Source organism: Carassius auratus, chromosome 9 (genome assembly GCF_003368295.1).
Source record: "Carassius auratus strain Wakin chromosome 9, ASM336829v1, whole genome shotgun sequence".
In the NCBI taxonomy this organism is placed as follows: Eukaryota; Metazoa; Chordata; class Actinopteri; order Cypriniformes; family Cyprinidae; genus Carassius; species Carassius auratus.
Window position 1 is genome coordinate 652,396 of NC_039251.1, and position 22,428 is coordinate 674,823.

The following is a 22,428-nucleotide window of genomic DNA, read 5'->3' on the forward strand; positions in this document are numbered from 1 at the left end:
TCAATGGTGCTGTACTTAGCCTCTCTCTTTGAGAGCTTGCGGCCAATGTACAGCACCGGCCGTTCCTCCCCCTCTATCTCCTGGGACAGGACCGCCCCCTGTCCGACGCGTCTGTCTGCAACAGAAAAGGGAGAGAAAAGTCAGGAGAGTGTAATAACGGCCCGCCACATAGAGCAGCCTTGACCTGGGTAAAAGCCTGTTGACACGGCTCCGTCCACTGGACCGTATCTGGCACCTCCTTTTTAGTGAGGTCAGTCAAGGGGCTGGTGAGGTCCGAATAATTGGGAATAAACCGCCTGTAATATCCCGCCAGCCCCAAGAACTGCCTCACCTCCTTTTTGGTCTTGGGACGTGGGCAGGTCGCAATAGCGGCTGTCTTATCAATTTGGGGACGCACCTGTCCATGCCCCAAGTGGAAGCCCAGATACCTTACTTCCACTCGCCCAATCGCACACTTCTTTGGGTTGGCCGTGAGGCCCGCTCCTCTCAGCGACCTCAGAACAGCCCTCAGATGCTGCATATGCCGCTGCCAATCATTACTGAATATAATGATATCATCCAGGTAGGCAGCCACATATGCCGCATGGGGCCGCAAGATTCTATCCATGAGGCGCTGAAAGGTTGCAGGCGCCCCGAACAAGCCAAAGGGAAGGGTAACAAATTGGTGTAAACCAAACGGCGTTGTGAAAGCTGTTTTCTCTCGGGATAATGGAGACAAGGGGATCTGCCAATAACCCTTCGTTAAGTCCAATGTCGAATAAAAGCGAGCCGTGCCTAACCGATCAAGCAACTCGTGGCATTGGATACGCGTCGAACTTCGACACAGCATTCACCTTGCGATAATCCACGCAGAACCGGACTGAGCCGTCCGTTTTCGGAACTAAAACTATCGGGCTCGCCCAGTTACTGTTGGACTCTTCTATTACCCCCATGTCAAGCATAGCGCCTAATTCAGCCTGAACTACTTTTTTCTTGTGCTCAGGTAAGCGATACGGCCGGCTGCGAACTAACACGCCCGGCTCGGTCTCGATATGGTGCTGAATGAGGTTAGTACGGCCCGGTAGGGGCGAAAAGACATCGGCAAAATCTGCCTGTAACTTCGTTAAATCAGTGAGTTGGCATGGCGAGAGGTGATCTCCACCTGGAGCCAGGGCGAGGGATTGTGGTTTGAGATTCGCCTCTGGCCCGAGATCATCCTCCCCCCCAATCACCGTTGCCAACATCACTGATTCCGCCTCATTCCATTTTTTAAGGAGATTGAGATGGTAAACCTGATGCGACCCGTTCCTATCGGACCGTATTACCTCATAATCGGATCCCCGACTTGGCGTGCGACCTCAAACGGCCCCTGCCACTTAGCCAATAATTTGGAGCTCGACGTTGGGAGTAATACAAGTACTTTCTCTCCCGGTGCAAATTTGCGTAACCTAGTTCCCCTGTTATACAGCCGACTCTGGCGGTCCTGGGCTTGTAACAAATTCTCCCTTGATAGCCGCCCCAATGTGTGGAGTTTTGTTCTCAAGTCCAGTACGTATTGAATTTCGTTTTTGCCCTGAGATGGTCCCTCCTCCCAAGTTTCTCTCAGAACGTCAAGCACCCCCCGGGGCTGGCGTCCATAGAGAAGCTCGAAGGGGGAAAACCCCGTGGAGGCTTGTGGGACTTCTCGCACAGCGAATAACAAGGGCTCTAGCCACCGATCCCAATTTTTGGCGTCTTCCTGAACGAACTTACGGATCATGGATTTAAGAGTGCGATTAAATCGTTCGACCAGGCCGTCCGTTTGTGGGTGATAGACGCTGGTTCGAATCGACTTAATGCCCAACAATCCGTATAGTTCGCGTAGCGTACGTGACATAAACGCCGTGCCTTGATCAGTAAGGATTTCTTTCGGAACCCCCACCCGGGAGATAAGACGAAACAGGGCATCCGCAACACTTTTAGCGGAAATGTTGCGGAGGGCCACTGCTTCAGGATATCGTGTTGCATAATCAACTATGACTAATGCAAAGCGATGTCCTCGTGCCGATCGCTCTAATGGCCCGATGAGGTCCATACCAATTCTTTCGAAGGGGGCCTGCATTAATGGGAGAGGGCGCAACGGCGCTTTTGGGGCGGCCGGTGGGCTCACCAACTGACATTCCGGACAAGACGCGCACCACCTGCGCACGTTGTCATGAATGCCCGGCCAGAAGAATCGGGTCATGAGGCGATTTAGTGTGGCTGCCTGTCCCAAATGGCCCGCCATAGGATTAGAATGAGCTGCATGGAAAAGCATTTCCCTGCGGCTCTTTGGAACTAACAACTGGGTTGTATTTACTTTTGTCTGAGCGTCTTGGGTCACTCGATACAACCGGTCTTTTAAGATGGCAAAATAGGGATAGGAGAGCGGAAGGGCCGGTCGGAGAGGCTGGCCATCGATGGTGCGGACCTGTTGGAACGCATGTTTTAGCGTCTCATCCTGAGACTGCTCCAGGGGAAAGTCATCGTGCTCCGAGAGAGTTAGTCTCCCGATTCCGCTCGGTTCCCCTGAAGCCGGCCCCAGCGGTCCTGGCTCAGTTTCCCCCACCTGCACCCGCGCGGTCTCCTTCCGTGCCTTATTTCCCCAAGAGGCATCCGCACATAACGACCCCAATAAAACCGTAAACGCGGGCCAGTTCGTCCCCAAAATTACTGGATGCCGGAGGTGGGGACTAACCGCCACCTCCACACTATGTTTTTGTCCCCGAAATTGAATCCAAATTGGGACGACCGGATATTCCACCACATCCCCGTGTACACACCGCACCTTAACCACGCGGCTTGTATCCAACGCCCCCGGTTGAACCAGGCTTTGATGGATCAAGGTTTGGTTACATCCTGAATCCACCAAGGCCGGATATGTACCCCCCTTGATACTCACGGGTATTTGGTACTCGCCAGCCTGACCGGGGGTGGCCCGTGGGTCGTCCGGGACCCGGACCATCATCTCCACCTCCATCACAGGACACCTGTCCACGAAATGCTCCGGGTCCCCGCAACGCCAACAGGCCAGCCCAGACCTACCCGCCGCCCCAATGGCAGGGAGTGGAGAGGGGAATTGGCGTGGAGAGAGCGGGGAGACGGAAGTACTGTCCCCTCCCGCAGCGCCGAGGACCGCCCCCCTGGGCGGGGCCCTTGTATTCGCGAAACGGCCTTGGTCCGTCCCGCTCCGCCCCCGGGGCGGGACACGAGGAGGGCCAGGTGGACGGGACCTAGGGAGAGGGACAGGGCGAGAGAGAGAAGGGGGAGAGAGAGAAGGGGAGAGAGAGTTAGTAGGTGGGGGTGTGCCGACCCCTGGGCACGCCACCATGTGGTCCTCCGCCAGGTGGATGGCCGATTCCAGCGACGCGGGGCGGTGGCACTGGACCCACTCGGCCGTCTTCTTGGGGAGCCGAGTGATGAACTGCTCCAGCACCACCAGATCGACGACTCGCTCCACGTCGCTTCCCTCGGCCAGTAGCCACTTGCGGCAGGAGTCCCGGAGCTGTTGGGCCAACGCAAAGGGTCGGCCGGCCTCGCCCGAGTCCAGGGAGCGGAAGCGTTGTCTGTGTTGTTCGGGCGATCGGCCGACCCGCTGAAGGATGGCCCTCTTCAGGTCGTCGAAGACCAGGAGGTTCGCCACTGGAAGTTGTTGTGCGGCCACCTGGGCCTCGCCGGAGAGCAGGGGAATGAGGCGCACCGGCCACTGCTCCCGGGGCCACCCGCAGGCCTCGGCTGCCTTCTCAAAAAGTTCCAGGAAGGCCTCCGGATCATCCAGGGCCCCCATCTTGTGCAGTGGCAGGTGCATGGCGGGCGGCCCGGCGGCCTCAGCGCGAACCTCCCGATCGAACCAGCCCCGGAACCTCTCGCGGTCCTCCTGCTGGGCCTGGACGATGGCCTGGAACCGTCGCTCCTGATCGGTCCTCAGATCCAGCAGCGCCTGGTGTTGCTCGCGGTGGAGGACCGCGAGGGAAGAGATGATGTCCGCAAGCGGCGTGGAGGACGGGCTTTGCATGGCGGCGGCGTCGGTCCGTCTTCCTTCCCGGGTTTCGGCACCAGTGTTGTGAGTTCGTGTGGGTAAGGAAGAGGACAAGGGGTCGGCTGGACTGCTGACGTCAATTTATTAATGAAAATAAAACAAAGGTTTTCTAACACCATATGGTGACTTCTATTTTGCTGCGTTCACTCGGAGCTTTCGCTTTCCGGCTTCCGGTTTCCGGTCTCGGCTTCCGCCAGCAGTCCGACTCTCTCTCTCTTGCTTCCGTCTCCCCTGGCGTTTTATACCCTCTCCACGCCAATTACTAGAACAAGAAACAGGTGATAATAATTTCTGCCCAAACCACTCACTTACCGCTCGTCTCCTGATCCTCTCTCCCGCTGCAGACTTCGCTAAACCACGCCCCCCCTGCCACACACACTCTCCACACACTTAAATTGCACTCGGTACTCAAAACAACTGACAAAGTAACACTCCAAAAATAATTATTGACTCTTTAGTGGATTGACGGAACTTAAATTACATAAATATTCAATATGCAATGTCAGTGGAGAGGAGAGGAGCTCAGAAAAAGGCAACTACTCCATGAACTGCGTATGTTCATAACTTTTTAAAAATGTATCCCAGGCAAATAATCTAAAATATAAAAGATAAAGTAATGAAAATTTTATTTCTTATAATTATCATTATTATAATAACACATTCTATAGTTTTCATGAAATAAAACCATTTTTTTATATAAAGTTTCATGATCATTCTACAAAGTGGAAATTAATCATGCCAACTTTTTACTAGGGTATTTTATAAACCCACCTAACATCCTTGCTTGTGTTTGTGCTGTAGGGCAGTTCTCAGGCTGAGGAGAGCCTCAGCAGCAGTCAGAAGACATCTAGCACCGTCCTGGCCAAGGAAGCTCTTATCGAGATCGACTACAGCAGCTTGTCAGAGAACCTAAAAGTACAGCCGTGCTTGCACTTTTACACTATCATTAAACTACTGTTTACTCTCAAGTGTTATAGTGTGTTGAGAATGTGATGTGACTGATGCTTTGCAGGACTCACTGTCAGAGGAGGAGATCAAGGCAGAGATGAACACATTGCATCAGAGACTCAATGAGCAGCAGAGCATCCTGCAGAGAATCAGTGCTCCCAACATGAAAGCCATGGAGAAACTAGAGAGTGTTAGAGACAAATTCCAGGAGACCAGTGACGGTCAGTCATTCCTTGCCTATATGAAAAAATTTAAATGCATGCCATGAGAATAAAAGCTGATTTATTTTTTTTAGAAAATAAATCTCACGTGAAAAATAGTTTTAAGAGTCTTGAATAAATTTTGCAGCATGCTACTATGTAGATTGAGTGAAACGGACAGTACCTAGGCTGCACATTTAACAGAGCAGAAGCTGGACAATGGTAGCATATCTAGTGCGTAACCGAGCTACACTAACCACCATCAACATGTAACATGCTTTTGTTCAGAATTGCTAGTATATAATACTAGTAATATTATATTTTCTCCCCTCCCACAACACAAATTCTTATGAAAACATTTTAGATTTGAATTCTCCCCTTCAGTATGTGTGTACTTAATGAACTAAAGGGTTAGTTCACAAAATAATTACATTTTGTTCTTTAAGTGAAAGTTGTGACATTTGCCAAGTATGGTAACCCATACTTGGAATTGATTCTCTGCATTTAACCCAGCAGCCCCTGTACTTACCCCCATGATTTCCGTTTAACCCTCTGGAGTCTCAGGGTATTTTTGGGGCCTGGAGATGTTTTGTCATGCCCTGACATTTGTGCTTTTTTCAGTTTCTTATAAATATCTATATCTAATCTCATGGTAATTGATTATAGATTTAGTCAGGAATTATAGTTTGGAAAAAAAAATTCAAAAAAGTCTAACTAGTAAAATGTTTACACGTTATGTGAAAACTAGTACAAGAATATAAATAAATAAAAAGAGACTTACTCATGATTATGATCTCTGCTGAATAAAGTGCTTCATTCTTTTTTTTCTGAGGAAATCCATTTCTCATGTTTTCATATAGATTACTTTATCACAGAATTTTTTTTTAGTTTAAAAGTAGACATGTCAAGCTTGTTGACATGTCACTTCATTGAGTATTCACGGCGTTACAGTTCATTTTAATGACGCGTTTTTTTAAATGAAGATCAGTACAGACAAAGGCTGCAGATAGCACACCTTGTTTGTTATCTTTATTTTATACGTGCACAAAGTTTTGTTATTATATCTGTATACAAAAAAAGTAGACCCTTTACAGATTCGATTGATGTATTGCTCTTATCTGTACGATTAAAACTGAAAGTGTAATTTAAGTTCTTTTCGGAGTTATCAGGAGAAAATGAAGGAATTATTACACGTTAATCGACTCCAGAGGGTTGACTCTGAAACACAAATTAAGATATTTTCAATGAAACCTGATTTAGAATGGGTTTGGGATGGCTTGATGGTGAGTAATTTATGGGACAGTTTTCATTATTGAGTATCCCTTTAAAACGCTTAACCTTATAGAGTGGGACCTTGTCACTTGTCTCGCTCAGCTTGTCTGTGTTTGCAGCATTCCTAATGTTCATTAACTGTCTTTATTGTTTGTTTGAACATCATAGAGTTTGAAGCTGCCAGGAAGAGGGCGAAGAAAGCCAAGCAGTCATTTGAACAGATAAAGAAGGAGAGGTTTGACCGTTTCAACGCCTGCTTTGAGTCTGTGGCCACCAACATTGATGAGATATATAAAGCTCTGTCCCGCAACAGCAGTGCCCAGGTACTTAAAAGTACATCAACAAATAATCACATCTTTAAAAAGGCAGCTAAGGATACACATCCTTCACAAGTACTTAAAGTGCATACAGCAGGTTGGAGACCCAGTGAGTCAATGTATAGAAAAATTGTGTAGGAACGACATATATATACATTTATAATACAGTCTAAATGAATTTTTCTCTGTAACTTGGCTACAATTACTTTTAAAAGTAATTATGAAATAGGGTGTGACAAAAACAAAGTGTAATTCTCTATTAGTCCTATAGATTCAGTTTTTCTATGTATTCTGTGTCTTATTGTGAATAAAAAAACACATCTGTGAGGAGTTTGTTCTCTCTGTTGAGGTTTTTTTTTTTTTTTCATAAAAAAAAAAAATATATATATATATATATATATATATATATATATATATATATATATATATATTATTGTGAAGTAAAATTGATGAATAGCCATTCTCATTCTCTCTCTGCGCGAACACAAAGACCTCTTAGCAAAGTAATTTGTAGTCGAGTTTTCGGTCATCGGGATCAATGGCACGGATAAACATTAATAATCATTATTAGAATAATCTCCCTGCTCTCTTGGCCGGTTTTATAATTGTATATAAAGCCAGATATTAGTCTGTAATATGAGTATAACCCCAGAGTCCATGCTGTCATTGTGTTTTATTGTTATTCTATTGTTTAATTTTACTGCACTCTTTCGAATTATGTCACTTCCAGTTTTGGCATTGTTCAGATTTTCTCACAAAAACACCTCTAGAAGCATCAAGTAGCATATTTCTAAGTAGATTTAAAGATTTTAAAGATTTTAAATCTAGATACTACATTATTTTTCTATACATTGACTCACTGGGTCTCTAACCTGCTATATGAACTTTAACCACTACACAACCTTAACCCTCTGAAGTCGATTAACGTGTATAGGCATTGAGGCATTTTCTCCTGATAACCCCGAAAAGAACTCAAATGACACTTTCAGTTTTGATCATACAGATAAGAGCAATACATCAATCGAATCTGTAAAGGGTCTACTTTTTTGTATACAGACATAAGAACAACAAAACTATGTGCACTTATAAAATAAAGATAACAAACAAGGTGTGCTGTCTGCAGACTTTGTCTGCGCTGATCTTCATTTAGACACGCATCATTAAAATGAACTGTAACACAGTGAATACTCAACGAAGAGACATGAGAGAGAGATCTATAGAAAGCCTGACGTGTACTTTTAAACTAAACAAGTGCTGCTGAAAACAAATATTCTGTGATAAAGTAATCCATATGAAAACATGTCCGTTTTTCACGTCTCCCTTCATTATTATTGGATTTCCTCCGAAAAAAAGAATGAAGCATTTTATTCAGCAAAGATCATAAACATGAGTATATATATTCTTGACTATTCGTTATGGAAAAAATAAATATATTTTGGGTTCAGGATAGAGATCGGCCGATACAGGTTTTTCTATAACCGATGCCAATGTTTAGAGGTCAGGGTCAGCCGATATGTGCTGCTGATTTTAAGGCCGATATCTTGAAGTTTTCCCCTTTATTTGCATGCTAAAATGTCACACTAACAGTAAGTGGATGCACAACATTTCTAAACTTAATATCATAATTTATTGAACACTGACATGAACCATCTCTCGAATTATCATTTTGTGCACTGCACTGCACGGTATTAAAATAACATATTTATCCAAAGTTAGCCAAGCAAATCAAGAAACTGACCAAGTATTAAATATATAGCACAGGTTAAAATTCAGTTGGAACATAAATGTAAACTTAAATATACATTTAAATGAAATAGATACAACTTGATAAATAAAAATCTATTTAACTGAAAAAGCAACCAGCAACATTTGTGTTTGGTATAAGTGACACAGAACATCTAAAGTGAATTCTAATTTCAAAGTTACATCGCAGTCTGTTCATTATTAAAATAAAGTACAGTCAAGCAAACATATAAAAGGTTACACTGGTTAGTTTAAATAGACCTTATACCCTTCCACGCTGCTGTTATGTGAAGCAAAAACTTCTTTGTGCGAATCCGTGTAAAGTACAAATCTAGCTTACGTAAAAAAAAAAATATATATATATAGTTTAACATCCAAATGCATCATGAATATGGAAGCATTTGGATTTGTTTATCAAATGATCATAATCACATCTATTCATTTTACAGTCCTGCTAGTTGCTTTTTATCCAGACTAAAACCACTTTATTTTGGGTGAGAAAGCTTTTTTTTTTTTTTTTTTTGAGTGGCTTTTGCACATAATAATAATTGTGTCTGTGTGTGTGTGTGTGTGTGTGTGTGTGTGTGTATGTGTGTGTTTTGTCAGGCGTTTCTGGGCCCTGAGAACCCAGAGGAGCCATATCTGGATGGTATCAACTATAACTGTGTAGCCCCAGGCAAACGATTCAGGCCCATGGACAACTTGTCTGGAGGAGAAAAGACTGTGGCGGCTCTAGCATTACTGTTTGCCATTCACAGGTATGTACAGCACATATTTACTCTCATATCAAATCACACCCTTCATTAGGCAGTTCCTGACACAATATCTTTACCTCTACAGCTATAAGCCAGCTCCCTTCTTTGTGCTGGATGAGATTGATGCAGCCCTGGACAATACCAATATTGGCAAGGTTTGTTTTTCACCAGGGTGACTGCTTAAAAAAGTCACACACAATCACTTAAGTGTAACTACAATATGATGTACATTTAACAACATCTATTGATTCTTCTTAGAAAAAAATAATTGTAAAAGAATGATTTACCCAATAATAAAAATTGTACCGTATTTTTCGGACTATAAATTTCACCTGAGTATAAGTCGCATCAGTCCAAAAATAAGCCATGACGAGGAAAAAAACTTATATAAGTCGCACTGGACTATAAGTCACATTTATTTACAGGGTGTCCGCGGGGTTTTAAAAAGTATTAAAAAGTGATAAATCAAAATGGTCAAATTTAAGGCCATTAAAAGTGTTAAATGTGGTCTCAGAGGTATTATTTTTTTCCAAATTAGGTATTATTTTTTCCAGACTATCAGGTGTCCTATTCTGATTGAAATTCTATCTGCGTTCGCGTTAGTTCGTTTATATGGGCTTTAGCATATCTGGGCACATAATCAAAGATCTTCCGTCTCAACGTATGTTTGATGCTGACGTCATATTCAGTGGTCGTTCGCCATCATCTCAGAACACTGCGCGCTCAACAGAAGTGGCTGACTTACGTTTTATTTTAGACTTGCTTCAAGGCATATCTTCAACGACTGGACAAACATCGTCGTCTTCTTGCACAAATGCAAGTTTTCTAATAGCTGGGTTAACGACCCAGCGTTTAAGGACTGGCTCAGGCCTGTACAGGGAATAACAGGCAGTAGTGTTGTCAAAAGACCCGGTACTTCGGTACCAAGTCGGTACTAAAAAAATTTAAATGTGACAGTACCAGGTTTCTTTAAGGACCGGTAGTACGGTCCCATGCAAACCCGATTCTTGACGCATACCCCGCTATGATTTCCGCGAAGCAGAAAACGAGTAAGGAATCTCAAAATCCAGTCATGTAAATTAAACTTACATTTTAATATGGACAGTCATGGAATTTGTGAAAGCATAAATTAATCAAATCAAATCTCCATATGGACCAGTATCTGTAAATGTTAAGCCGCAAAAGTTGTTTGAAATATGAATCCGTGTTCTGCGCGTCTCTGTGTGAATTAATGAATGGCAGAGACGTGCGGGTTTGTTTACTACATAGACTGAAGCGCATGACGCTTGCATTAATTTCAGCATCTGTTGTCTTCTCCTGTCAAAATAATGGAGTTCATTTGGAATTATTCATATTCATTTTCGAAAAAGCAGAAGACATACCGGTTTCTCCGGTAGTGGGCGGAGCTAATGCGCAAATAGAAATTTCAAAATGACAAATATGCATTCATTAGGCCTAAAATAATTTTTTTTACATAAGGGCATTGTGCTAGAAATATTACTAATATTAATAAAATGTATGTGATACTGCTACCACTGTTGAAAAAAAAAAAAAAAAAAAACTTTATTTTTTAAAGAAATAAATCTCAATATTTCTTCCATGTTTTAATTTTAATAGCAAATCCCCTTTATTTACCAAAAATAAAATGTGTTTAAATTTTATAAATTAAAAGACAAATTAAATTTGGGTGAAACTTGTTTACTGTTTTTCATAATTATATAACTTGTAGAAAAACTTCAAACACAATTGTTAATAAGTATAAAGAATGGCATTGGTTTTATTTTTAGTGCTAAAAACATAAAAATGGAATGCGTGCTTGGAGAGAGCAGTTAATTCTACCAATCTCAGCTGTCTGCGCGGCTGCACCTCCACCACCACCCCCACAAATTTGTGGTGCAGTTTGTGAATCCGCAACAGTTCATAGAAGATGCCTGTTTGTAATGCATCAACTTGCAATGAATACCAGCCAGTGTGCTGACACTATCCATTTTCTCCATTGCACATTTTATGGTATTTGTTTTATTTTTATTTACTAAGTGAAATAAATGTGCAATATGCTGTCAACATCAGTCTCTAAATCTATTATTTTTTTGTATGTTATATATGTCAAAATCTGTGTAAATAATAGAAAGGTCGCTGATTTACACTTGCAATTCAGTGTCGTGATGGTTTTAAAAAATATTCTAAAGGTAGTAAAAAAGGTATTAAAAAGTAGTAAATTTAACTTAAGGATTGCTGTATATACCCTGATTTAGAACCAAGAACCAAGAGTTCACATTACCAGCTACAGCCGCGAGAGGGCGCTCTGTGCTGCCCAGTTCTCCTGTAGCATAGACTGAGCAGCATATAGCACCGTCTCGCGGCTGTACTCTTGGTTCATTTCTCTTAGTTCATTTCAAATTAATTTTGATAAAGAAGTCGCACCTGACTATAAGTCGCAGGACCAGCCAAACTATGAAAAAAAAGTGTGACTTATAGTCCGGAAAATACGGTATATGTATAAACACCTTTATGTCATTCCCAGACTCGTAGGAATTTGTAGAATTTGCATTAATGAGTTTTTATTTATTTAAACTAACCAGTGTAACCTTTTATATGTTTGGTTGACTATACTTTATTTTAATTAATGAATAGACTGCGATGTAAGTATGAAATTAGAATTCACTTTAGATGTTCTGTGTCATTTAAACCAAACATTAATGACTCCCCCTCATGTCGTTCCAAACCCGTAAGACCTACCTTTATCTTTGGTAACACAGTTTAAGATATTTTAGATTTAGTCCGAGAGATTTCTGTCCCTCCATTGAAAATGTGTGTATGGTATACTGTACATGTCCAGAAAGGTAATAGAAAAATCTTCAAAGTAGTTAGTCCATATGACATCAGAGGGTCAGTTAGAATTTTTTGAACCATCGAAAATACATTTTGGTCCAAACATAGCAAAAACTACGACTTTATTCATCATTGTCTTCTCTTCCGTATCTGTTGTGAGCGTGTTCACAGCACAGCAGTTTAGTGATATCCGGTTTGCGAACGAATCGCTCGATGTAACAGGATCTTCTTTAACCAGTTCACCAAATCGAACGGAATCGTTTGAAATGGTTCACGTCTCCAATAAGCATTAATCCACAATAAGCTGTCAACTTTTTTAATGTGGCTGACACTCCCTCTGAGTTCAAACAAACCAATATCCCGGAGTAATTCATGTACACAAACAGTACACTGACTAAACTGCTGTGAAGAGAGAAATGAAGATGAACACCGAGCCGAGCCAGATAATGAACGAAAGATTGACTTTCTTTAAAATATCATACAGGTCATATAGGTTTGAATTGACATAAGGGTTAGAAAATAATGACTGAATCATTGTTTGTGTGAACTGAGCACCAGTGCATTTGCTAATTACCATTAACCAAAGATAGAATCATAGCTCCTGATTGTCATAACCTAAAAAGTCTGAGGTGAAATTGAGTGGTAAGAACACAGATTAACAAGTCATACTGTATACTGTCATAATGATAGAAAATTGTCCTGTGCATGTGTGTTGTCTTGTGTAGGTTGCAAACTACATCAAGGATCAGTCAGAGCAGAACTTCCAGGCTATAGTTATCTCCCTCAAAGAGGAGTTTTACACCAAAGCAGACTCCCTGATCGGAGTTTATCCAGAGGTAAGATTCACACAAACATCTTGTGTTCTTCACTATGATGTAAAATATAGTGGCATTAGTTTAAATACTACTACCCACCTCTAAATTGCTTAATGTTATATACAGATATATTAATGTGAAATTAAAGGTATTAAGAAGTTAACATGATACAAGAACAGTACATGAACAGTATGGAATTCTGTAAAGCTGCTTTGAAACCGTGTGTATTTTTGAAAACCGCTGTATAATTTAAGTGGCTTGACTTTATGTGCTTGTCACTCATTGTCTTCCTTTCCTTAACAGCAAGGAGACTGTGTCATCAGTAAAGTCCTGACCTTTGACCTCTCCCAGTACCCTGATGCCAATACCAATGAATGAGACATTATTCAGATACCTAGAAACATTTGTCTGTTTTGTTTCTGTAGTGTTTTGTTTCAAAGATTACACATTACTGTCCCTTGCTAGATTTGAATATAATCATTATGATTGTTTTTCTTTTAGTTTTTTCCCCCTTTTACACCTTCTAAAGTCAAAATGTGTTTTTGTTTAGTGTTTTTGAAAATCATGTAATTTTGATAAATTTAATCAAACAATATTAGTATGACTTTTCTAAAATGTTTAACTCCGCATGATTGGCTTTAAAACTTTTTAATGTAAAACTTTACAATAGAGGTTATGTAATGACTAAGACCTGCAGTTTAACTCATTGTTTTTGTTGATTGGTAAAAGTTTTATCACCACTTTTGTATTGACTGTATTTGTCCTTTTTATTACAAGTTTTAACTAATTTTCTCTTGGAAAATAAAATTTGCTTCCCAGTAATATTGCACATGAATATCTCATTTGAATTCTTCATCATAAACTGCTTTGTGGTCTTAATGTTGTAATAGACACATGCAGCTTATAACTGGGCATATGTCGAGCTCATAAAGTCACACAAGCACATGCTGTTACATTAAAATGCAGTTAACAATGTGTATAATGGATCTTTGTGACGGATAAATTAGATTTAGATTCTGTTGTGGTTTAAATATTTAAATCTAATTAAAAATAGTGGCTTAAAAAAATGGATTCAACAATTTGTTAGACACCATTTCAGATGCAGCTTCTGAAATATTTTATATATTCAATCTATTGGCAAGTTTGTGTGAAAGTACTGTATATTTACACAGATTCTTCAGAGGTGATATTGATGAACTTTAAAAAAAAAAAAAATGATAAAAATGTATACGATTCATTGGGTTTTAAATGGTCATTAATGGATAAAAAAATGTATATTGAAACAAAGTAATAAAATGATACTTTAAAGGGCTCACGTGAAGCTGCTAAAAATAACATTATTCTGTGTATTGAAATGTGTTTTATGTGGTTTAAGGTTCAAAAAAACATTTTCAACATGATGTACTCCACATACTGTATTGTTTCTCCTCTGCCACACCTTCAATGAAACGGTGTCACACCACAGCCTTGAGTGAGCAGAGGCCTGCTTGAGAACGGCGTTTCCAGCTGATACTATGAAGAAGCGACCATTGAGGCAACCACATGTGATGACCCCGGGCTGGACTACGCTTCGGAGTGGATATCATCCTCTTTTGGAAGGCCAAACAAAGGTGGTGGCGGCAACAACAATACTGCAATGAGAATAAAAGGTACGCCTTCTTTGCCTGAATATTTGGGCGGTGTTATGCAAATCTTCTCACATAATGACTTAGATGTGGGTGTGTGTTCGAACGAGCTGGGGTATGGATGAGTTCTTAACTTTTATAAAGAATATCTCTTTGGATTTGAGATTTTAGTCTTTGCAAATTTAAAGATGTTCTCTATATACCAAGAGTTTATAACACTCGCTTATAACACTCGCTTATAAACAAATGCTAAATACTAAATTTAAAACCTGCTTCTCTGTTTTCTGAATTCTGTTTAAGCTATTAAAAGATAAGATATGAACTCCAACCTTGATCAAACTCACCTTCCACCTTACTTTCCAGTAATCCTGAAGACCTTGTTTAGTTTGTTACTGATGTCTCCATTAAATTAATTAAATACATTTTTCCTAATTTTTTGCCAATAATTATATCCTTTCAACATTACAATATAATTGAAAGCCATTATTTTTAAGTTAATAGGCTCTGAAAAATGACAAATTTTAATTTAAGTGAACTTAAAACAATCTTCAGATAAACTGCAAATTGTATACAGTTTTGTTCAAAATAATAGCAGTACAATGTGACTAACCAGAATAATCAAGGTTTTTCGTATATTTTTTTATTGCTACGTGGCAAACAAGTTACCAGTAGGTTCAGTAGATTCTCAGAAAACAAATGAGACCCAGCATTCATGATATGCACGCTCTTAAGGCTGTGCAATTGGGCAATTAGTTGAATTAGTTGAAAGGGGTGTGTTCAAAAAAATAGCAGTGTGGCATTCAATCACTGAGGTCATCAATTTTGTGAAGAAACAGGTGTGAATCAGGTGGCCCCTATTTAAGGATGAAGCCAACACTTGTTGAACATGCATTTGAAAGCTGAGGAAAATGGGTCGTTCAAGACATTGTTCAGAAGAACAGCGTACTTTGATTAAAAAGTTGATTAGAGAGGGGAAAACCTATAAAGAGGTGCAAAAAATGATAGGCTGTTCAGCTAAAATGATCTCATAACGCCTTAAAATGGAGAGCAAAACCAGAGAGACGTGGAAGAAAACGGAAGACAACCATCAAAATGGATAGAAGAATAACCAGAATGGCAAAGGCTCAGCCAATGATCACCTCCAGAATGATCAAAGACAGTCTGGAGTTACCTGTAAGTACTGTGACAGTTAGAAGACATCTGTGTGAAGCTAATCTATTTTCAAGAATCTCCCGCAAAGTCCCTCTGTTAAAAAAAGGCATGTGCAGAAGAGGTTACAATTTGCCAAAGAACACATCAACTGGCCTAAAGAGAAATGGAGGAACATTTTGTGGACTGATGAGAGTAAAATTGTTCTTTTTGGGTCCAAGGGCCACAGGCAGTTTGTGAGACGACCCACAAACTCTGAATTCAAGCCACAGTACACAGTGAAGACAGTGAAGCATGGAGGTGCAAGCATCATGATATGGGCATGTTTCTCCTACTATGGTGTTGGGCCTATTTATCGCATACCAGGGATCATGGATCAGTTTGCATATGTTAAAATACTTGAAGAGGTCATGTTGCCCTATGCTGAAGAGGACATGCCCTTGAAATGGTTGTTTCAACAAGACAATGACCCAAAACACACTAGTAAACGGGCAAAGTCTTGGTTCCAAACCAACAAAATTAATGTTATGGAGTGGCCAGCCCAATCTCCAGACCTTAATCCAATTGAGAACTTGTGGGGTGATATCAAAAATGCTGTTTCTGAAGCAAAACCAAGAAATGTGAATGAATTGTGGAATGTTGTTAAAGAATCATGGAGTGGAATAACAGCTGAGAGGTGCCACAAGTTGGTTGACTCCATGCCACACAGATGTCAAGCAGTTTTAAAAAACTGTGGTCATACAACTAAATATTAGTTTAGTGATTCACAGGATTGCTAAATCCCAGAAAAAAAAAAATGTTTGTACAAAATAGTTTTGAGTTTGTACAGTCAAAGGTAGACACTGCTATTTTTTTGAACACACCCCTTTCAACTAATTGCCCAATTGCACAGCCTTAAGAGCGTGCATATCATGAATGCTGGGTCTCGTTTGTTTTCTGAGAATCTACTGAACCTACTGGTAACTTGTTTGCCACGTAGCAATAAAAAATATACTAAAAACCTTGATTATTCTGGTTAGTCACATTGTACTGCTATTATTTTGAACAATACTGTAAGTAGAGGGAAGTCGTGGCCTAATGGTTAGAGAGTTGGACCGTCAGGAATTGTGGGTGGAGGGAGTGCATGTACAGTGCTCTCTCCACCTTCAATAACATGACTTAGGTGTCCTTGAGCAAGGCACTGAACCCCCAACTGCTCCCCTGGCGCCGCAGCATAAAAGGCTGCCCACAGCTCTAGGTGTGTGTTCACAATGTGTGTGTGTGTGTTCACTGCTCTGTGTGTGTGCCCTTTGGATGGGTTTAAAGCAGAGCAGGAATTCTGAGTATGGGTCACCATACTTGGCTGTATGTCACGTCACTTTCACTATAAACTATAAAACTCGTCCCCCTCATCATTTTAATCATACACTAGATTTAATTATATCGCATGGAACCGATCATACTGATATAGATATAGATATCTTTGCGTGGAAAAACAGTATGTCCAGCTATAGACAAGCTCTAAAAACTCCCAGGGCCGAGTGTATCAATAAACTCGTTGAAAATAACCAAAACAATCCAAGGTTTTTATTTAGCACAGCGACTAAATTAACACTGATAAAATAGATAACATGAGAAATAGAATAGCAAAAGTAGTTTCTACAGCGTCTAACACTTCAGTTTCAATCATCGCACCCAAAGATAAACTGCAGTGCTTTAACAACTATAGGACAGGAAGAGCTAAATAAACTTATCACTGTATCTAAACCAACAACATTTTTATTAGATCATGTGCCCACTAAAGTACTGAAAGAGTTGTTACCTGTAGCTGAAGAACCGCTTCTCAATTATTAACTCGTCGTTATCTTTAGGTCACGTCCCAAAACCTTTAAAGCGGGTGGTTATTAAACCTCTTATTAAGAAACCACAACTAGATCCTAGTGAACTGTCAAATTATAGGCCCATTTTAAATCTTCCATTTATGTCTAAAATTTTTGAAAAGTTGTGTCTGATCAATTGAGCTCCTTCCTGCAAAAAAATAATCTGTATGAAGAATTTCAGTCAGGTTTCAGGCCCCACCATAGCACAGAAACTGCACTTGTTAAAATTAAAAATGACACTGGACTTTTGGTAGTTCCAAGGATAGCAAAGGTCACTAGAGAAGGGAAAGATTTTTCTCATTTGGCTCCCAAACTCTGGAATAACCTTCCTGATAATGTTCAGGGTTCAGACACACTCTCTCTGTTTAAAAACAAATCTCTTTCTCCAAGCATTCGAACAATGCATTTCTTAAATTGTGATTGCAGTTGCATTTGATCAAATGCGCATTATTATTCTTTATCTTGTGTTAAAGTAATTAATTTTACTTTGTTGGATCAGCAGCTATGCTAATGAAGTCTCTGTTTGTTTCTCTGTTTTGCCACAGGATTTACAATCCGTCGTAATAGGATTTACACAACCTCCAGTCTGGATCCAGAACACCTGAGAAGAGATGATGCTGACCCTCAGAGGACCTCAGATGATGCTAACCCTGAATCAACAAACAAAACTAACAAATATTGCTACGAGTGTGATTGAATCATATAATAATTGATGTTAATAATGTTCATCGTCTGGCTGACTACGTCTTGTATTAATTTTTCTGAAAAATCCTTTCAAATGCACACAAACTGACAGCCACCACTTATAAGCAACTACTACATTTTTAGAAATGTAATTTTCTGTAAAGTTGCTTTGTAATGATTTGTATCGTAAAAGGCACTATACAAATGAACTTAAATTGAAAGTGTGCGAATTTAAATTTTATTTATTTACAGAGGTATATGATGACACGCAAATCTATGAATGAATGTTACGAAGTGAAGTAAACTTCAACGGATTGACCCTGCACGGAGTAGGGAGCCATTAACACTGTGTAGGGACAATGTCCATGTCAGTCAGAACATAGGTTATGCACAAAGCTTGTAAAGAGCTGATTTTCTGAATCAAGTGTGTTAACAAAGAGACATGCAAAATATGCAGAGCAAGGACTGGAATTGAGAACCGCTGGTATTGTCATTATAATTCGTAATTATATCCCCACTGGATACAACAAATGTCTTATAATGGGTTTTAATGATTTTGTCTCTGCACTTTGTGACATACAGGGGCGTAACATTTCTGTCACACGCTGTTGCTTTTCAGAATGATGAGCTTTGTAAAAATGCATTTCTGAAAGGCGGGGCATAGAGGAGAAAAAATAATGTACAGTTTGTAGAAAACAATGTGTTTTTCTGATCCACATAAACCCAATTCATTACACCAAATACACAAAATAGTGTTCTTTTTAGCCACATCATATGAGCACATTAAAGGAGATTCTCTCAATATTTAGATTTTTTTGCACCCTCAGATTCCAGGTATTAAAATAGTTGTATCTCAGCCAATATTGTCCTAACAAACCATACATCAATGGAAAGCTTATTTAGCTTTTGTCAGAATTTTTAAATAAAGAACAAAAACAAGTTGAAACCAAAAGTATTTTGGATAATGTTCAACAATGATAACCCTTTACATTATGCTTAAGATATATATTATAATACTAATATATACAGTGGGGATCGAAAGTTTGGGCACCCCTTTCAGAATCTGTGAAAATATGAGTAATTTTCAAAAAATAAGAGAGATCATACTAAATGCATGTTATTTTTTATTTAGTACTGTCCTGAGTAAGATATTGTACATAAAATATATTAACATTTAGTCCACAAGACAAAAAAAAATGCTGAAATTATTAAAATAACCCCACTCAAAAGTTTGGGAACCCTTGGTTCTTAATACTGTGTGCTGTTACCTGATGATCCTCGACTGTCTTTCTGTTTTGTGATGGTTGTGCATGAGTCCCTTGTTTGTTCTGAACAGTTAAACTGAGCAGCGTTCTTCAGAAAAATCTTTAAAGTCCTGCAGATTCTTCAGTTTTCCAGCATCTTTACATAATTGAATCCTTTCCAGCAGGGACTTTATGATTTTGAGATGTATCTTTTAAGACTGAGGACATTTGAGGGACTCAAACACAACTATTTAAAAAGATTCAAACATTCACTGATGCTCCAGAAGGAAACAAGATGCATTAAGAGCTGGGGGTGAAAACTTTATATTTATATTTATATTTATATATATATATATATATATACAAATATATATATATATATATATATATATATATATATATATATATATATTTTTTTTTTTTTTTTTTTTTTTTTTTTTTTTACGGCATTTAATATTAGACAGTATCTTCATTCATGTTTATGAGTGTTCTAGATAAATTGCCTTTTTCCTCATAGTGGTGGAAGGAGGGACTTATTTCAATGATTATCAATATCATTTAGATTATTCAGTATTATTTAGATCATTCCTGTTGTGTGGTGAATATTGATAGGCTGTTTTTGTGTAACTTTGTGTCAGGTGTTTGATGAACCTCCTCCATCCAGGTTCACCAATTTAAATACACATCTGCTTCAAAGTGGGCAAGGTTTTATAGCACACTCACTTGTATAAATCTCACACAGACACAGCTGTCTCACAACAAAAAATAATGAATATGTATCATTCACAAATTGAACTTACACAAACTCCTCTTGAGAAGATCTGGGTACCATGGATGAGTAGCAGGCTGGAGAAGAGGCTGGAAGTCATACAGTATGTCTTAAGAAACATCTATGTCTCATCCCTCACTCTATTTCTGTGGTCTTATTATCAGGTAAAAGTATCAGTTTAAAAGTATGTTTTAATTACACTGTTATGAATGTATCTTGCCAAGTTAACTTTTTAAGCACCTCTTTGTAAAACATTTGTAAAAACTTTTCTTTTAAATATGTGACACAATGTGTGATGGTTTGTGCCCTCAGAATTGTTCACCTCACTGAAGTCCAGTTCACTGCTCTTTACACACACACACACACACACAAAGAGAGAGAGAGAGACCACTGAGAAAATAGACACTAGTATGTCTTCACTGATGTCATTTACATCACTCATTAACAGTGAAATGAGTGAGAGTGTAAACAAATCTTCTGTCATCATGGAGATCAGTTACAGAAATGCATAAAATGCATCTGTATGAATGTATGAAATATTAATTATTTAATGTATAAAAATATGATTTTTTTTTTCAGCATCAGTACCGCAGATCACCAACTCTCCTACCATGATTGTGATGGTTGGTCTGCCTGCCCGTGGACCTACATCTTGAAGAAACTCGCACGCTAACTTAACTAGATTGGAGTCCCACCAAGGGTGATAATTATTATAGATACATTTCAAAATCTTTGGTTGTTTTTCAAGTTCAATATTCTTAATTAAAAAATGTTTGGATTACTGAATGAATTCATATAAATTCTCATTTAAAGCAGCAGCTCTACAGCCATCAGAATGGCGTTTTGTGTATGATTACACTGACTAAAACAATAAATTACAACACTCAATGTCAGATTTAAAATCTTTTGACCATTTTGTCAATCAGATTTTCCATATACAAAAGCTAACTGGCAATTCAAGTTACTTAAACTTCTTGTTTGTTAATTTGCTGTATAAAGCAATATTTTAAATCCTCACAATAGTGCTGTTTCTCTGAATATCAGCAAGGTTTTGTATTGGTATGCTGTTGGTATGCTTATAGACTTCAGTTCGAAGCAAGCTCACTTACTGTCTGCATCATAGTTGCACATCCTTCCACTGTAGAAAAGTGAAGCCAGCACGTACCAAGTCTATTCTGTCAATGATGTTGAGTGGGGGGGGGGGGGTGCAGGAAGGGTTCTCCTGAAGTCCACTATCATGTCCACTGCTTTGAGAGTGTTCAGCTCCATGTTGTTAAGATTGCACCAGATAGCCAGCTGCTCAACCTCTTGTCTCTGAGCATATTCGTCAGCGTCCTGGATGAGACCAATGACTGTAGTTTCATCTGCAAACACCAGGAGCTGGACAGAGGGGTCTTCGCTGGTGCACAGGGAGCAGAGCTGGGTCAGTTTGGTCTGGAGGGCTGTTGGGATGATGGTGTTGCAAGCCAATCTATGGTCCACAAACAGGATCCTCACATAAGTTCCTGTTTTGTCCAGATGTTGCAGGAAGAAGTGCAATCCCATGTTTACTGCATCCTGTTTACTTGGTAAGCAAACTGCAGGGGGTCCAGTAATGTCCTTCAGATAAGCCAGAACCATTTTTTTTAAAAACTTCATGTTGACAGATTAGAGCTTCAATGCTCAAGATTGTCAGTTTACAGGTTTCTGAGAACATTAATGTTGAAATAGTGCTTCTGTTCAAATCACGTGTAAACTAACCCAAATCTGCTCAAAAGTCTTTCTCTCAGTTAGAGAAAGCTGCTTCATTCAATGTTCAGGGCAAAACTTGCCCATTTGAACAAGGCTTATGGCTTATGAAATAAAATGTTTCTTGCAATGCAGTAAGACAGTTTTTAATGTGTTAGAAATTATATGCACAAAAACTTTGATTGTCAGTTTACAGGCTTCTGAGACCAGTAATGTTGAAATATTGCTTCTGTTCAAATGAAGTGAAATCTAGTCCAAATCTGCTCAAAAAATTCTCTCTATGAGAGAAAGCTGTTTCAGTCAATATTCAGTGCAAATCTTGCCAAACTGAAATATTATTATGCCTTATGAAGTACAATGTTTTCTGCAATGCTGTAAGACAGTTTTTAATGTGTAAGTTATATGCACAAAAACTTATGTTAGGACTTCAATGATCAAGATTGTCAGTTTAC

The 22,428-nt window shown here is 39.5% G+C and overlaps 1 protein-coding gene across 1 annotated transcript in view; it reads left to right on the top strand.

Annotated features, from left to right (window-relative positions):
• Nucleotides 1-13,747, top strand: part of LOC113108120 (structural maintenance of chromosomes protein 1A-like) — a 53,609-nt gene extending 39,862 nt beyond the window's left edge. The window contains exons 20-26 of the mRNA XM_026270948.1: nucleotides 4,838-4,951; nucleotides 5,049-5,205; nucleotides 6,625-6,779; nucleotides 9,123-9,274; nucleotides 9,357-9,426; nucleotides 12,829-12,939; nucleotides 13,222-13,747. Coding sequence (XP_026126733.1) covers nucleotides 4,838-4,951; nucleotides 5,049-5,205; nucleotides 6,625-6,779; nucleotides 9,123-9,274; nucleotides 9,357-9,426; nucleotides 12,829-12,939; nucleotides 13,222-13,296 — 834 coding nt within the window. The 3' untranslated portion in view covers nucleotides 13,297-13,747. The remainder of the gene's footprint in view (nucleotides 1-4,837; nucleotides 4,952-5,048; nucleotides 5,206-6,624; nucleotides 6,780-9,122; nucleotides 9,275-9,356; nucleotides 9,427-12,828; nucleotides 12,940-13,221) is intronic.
• The last annotated feature ends 8,681 nt before the right edge of the window (nucleotides 13,748-22,428 follow it).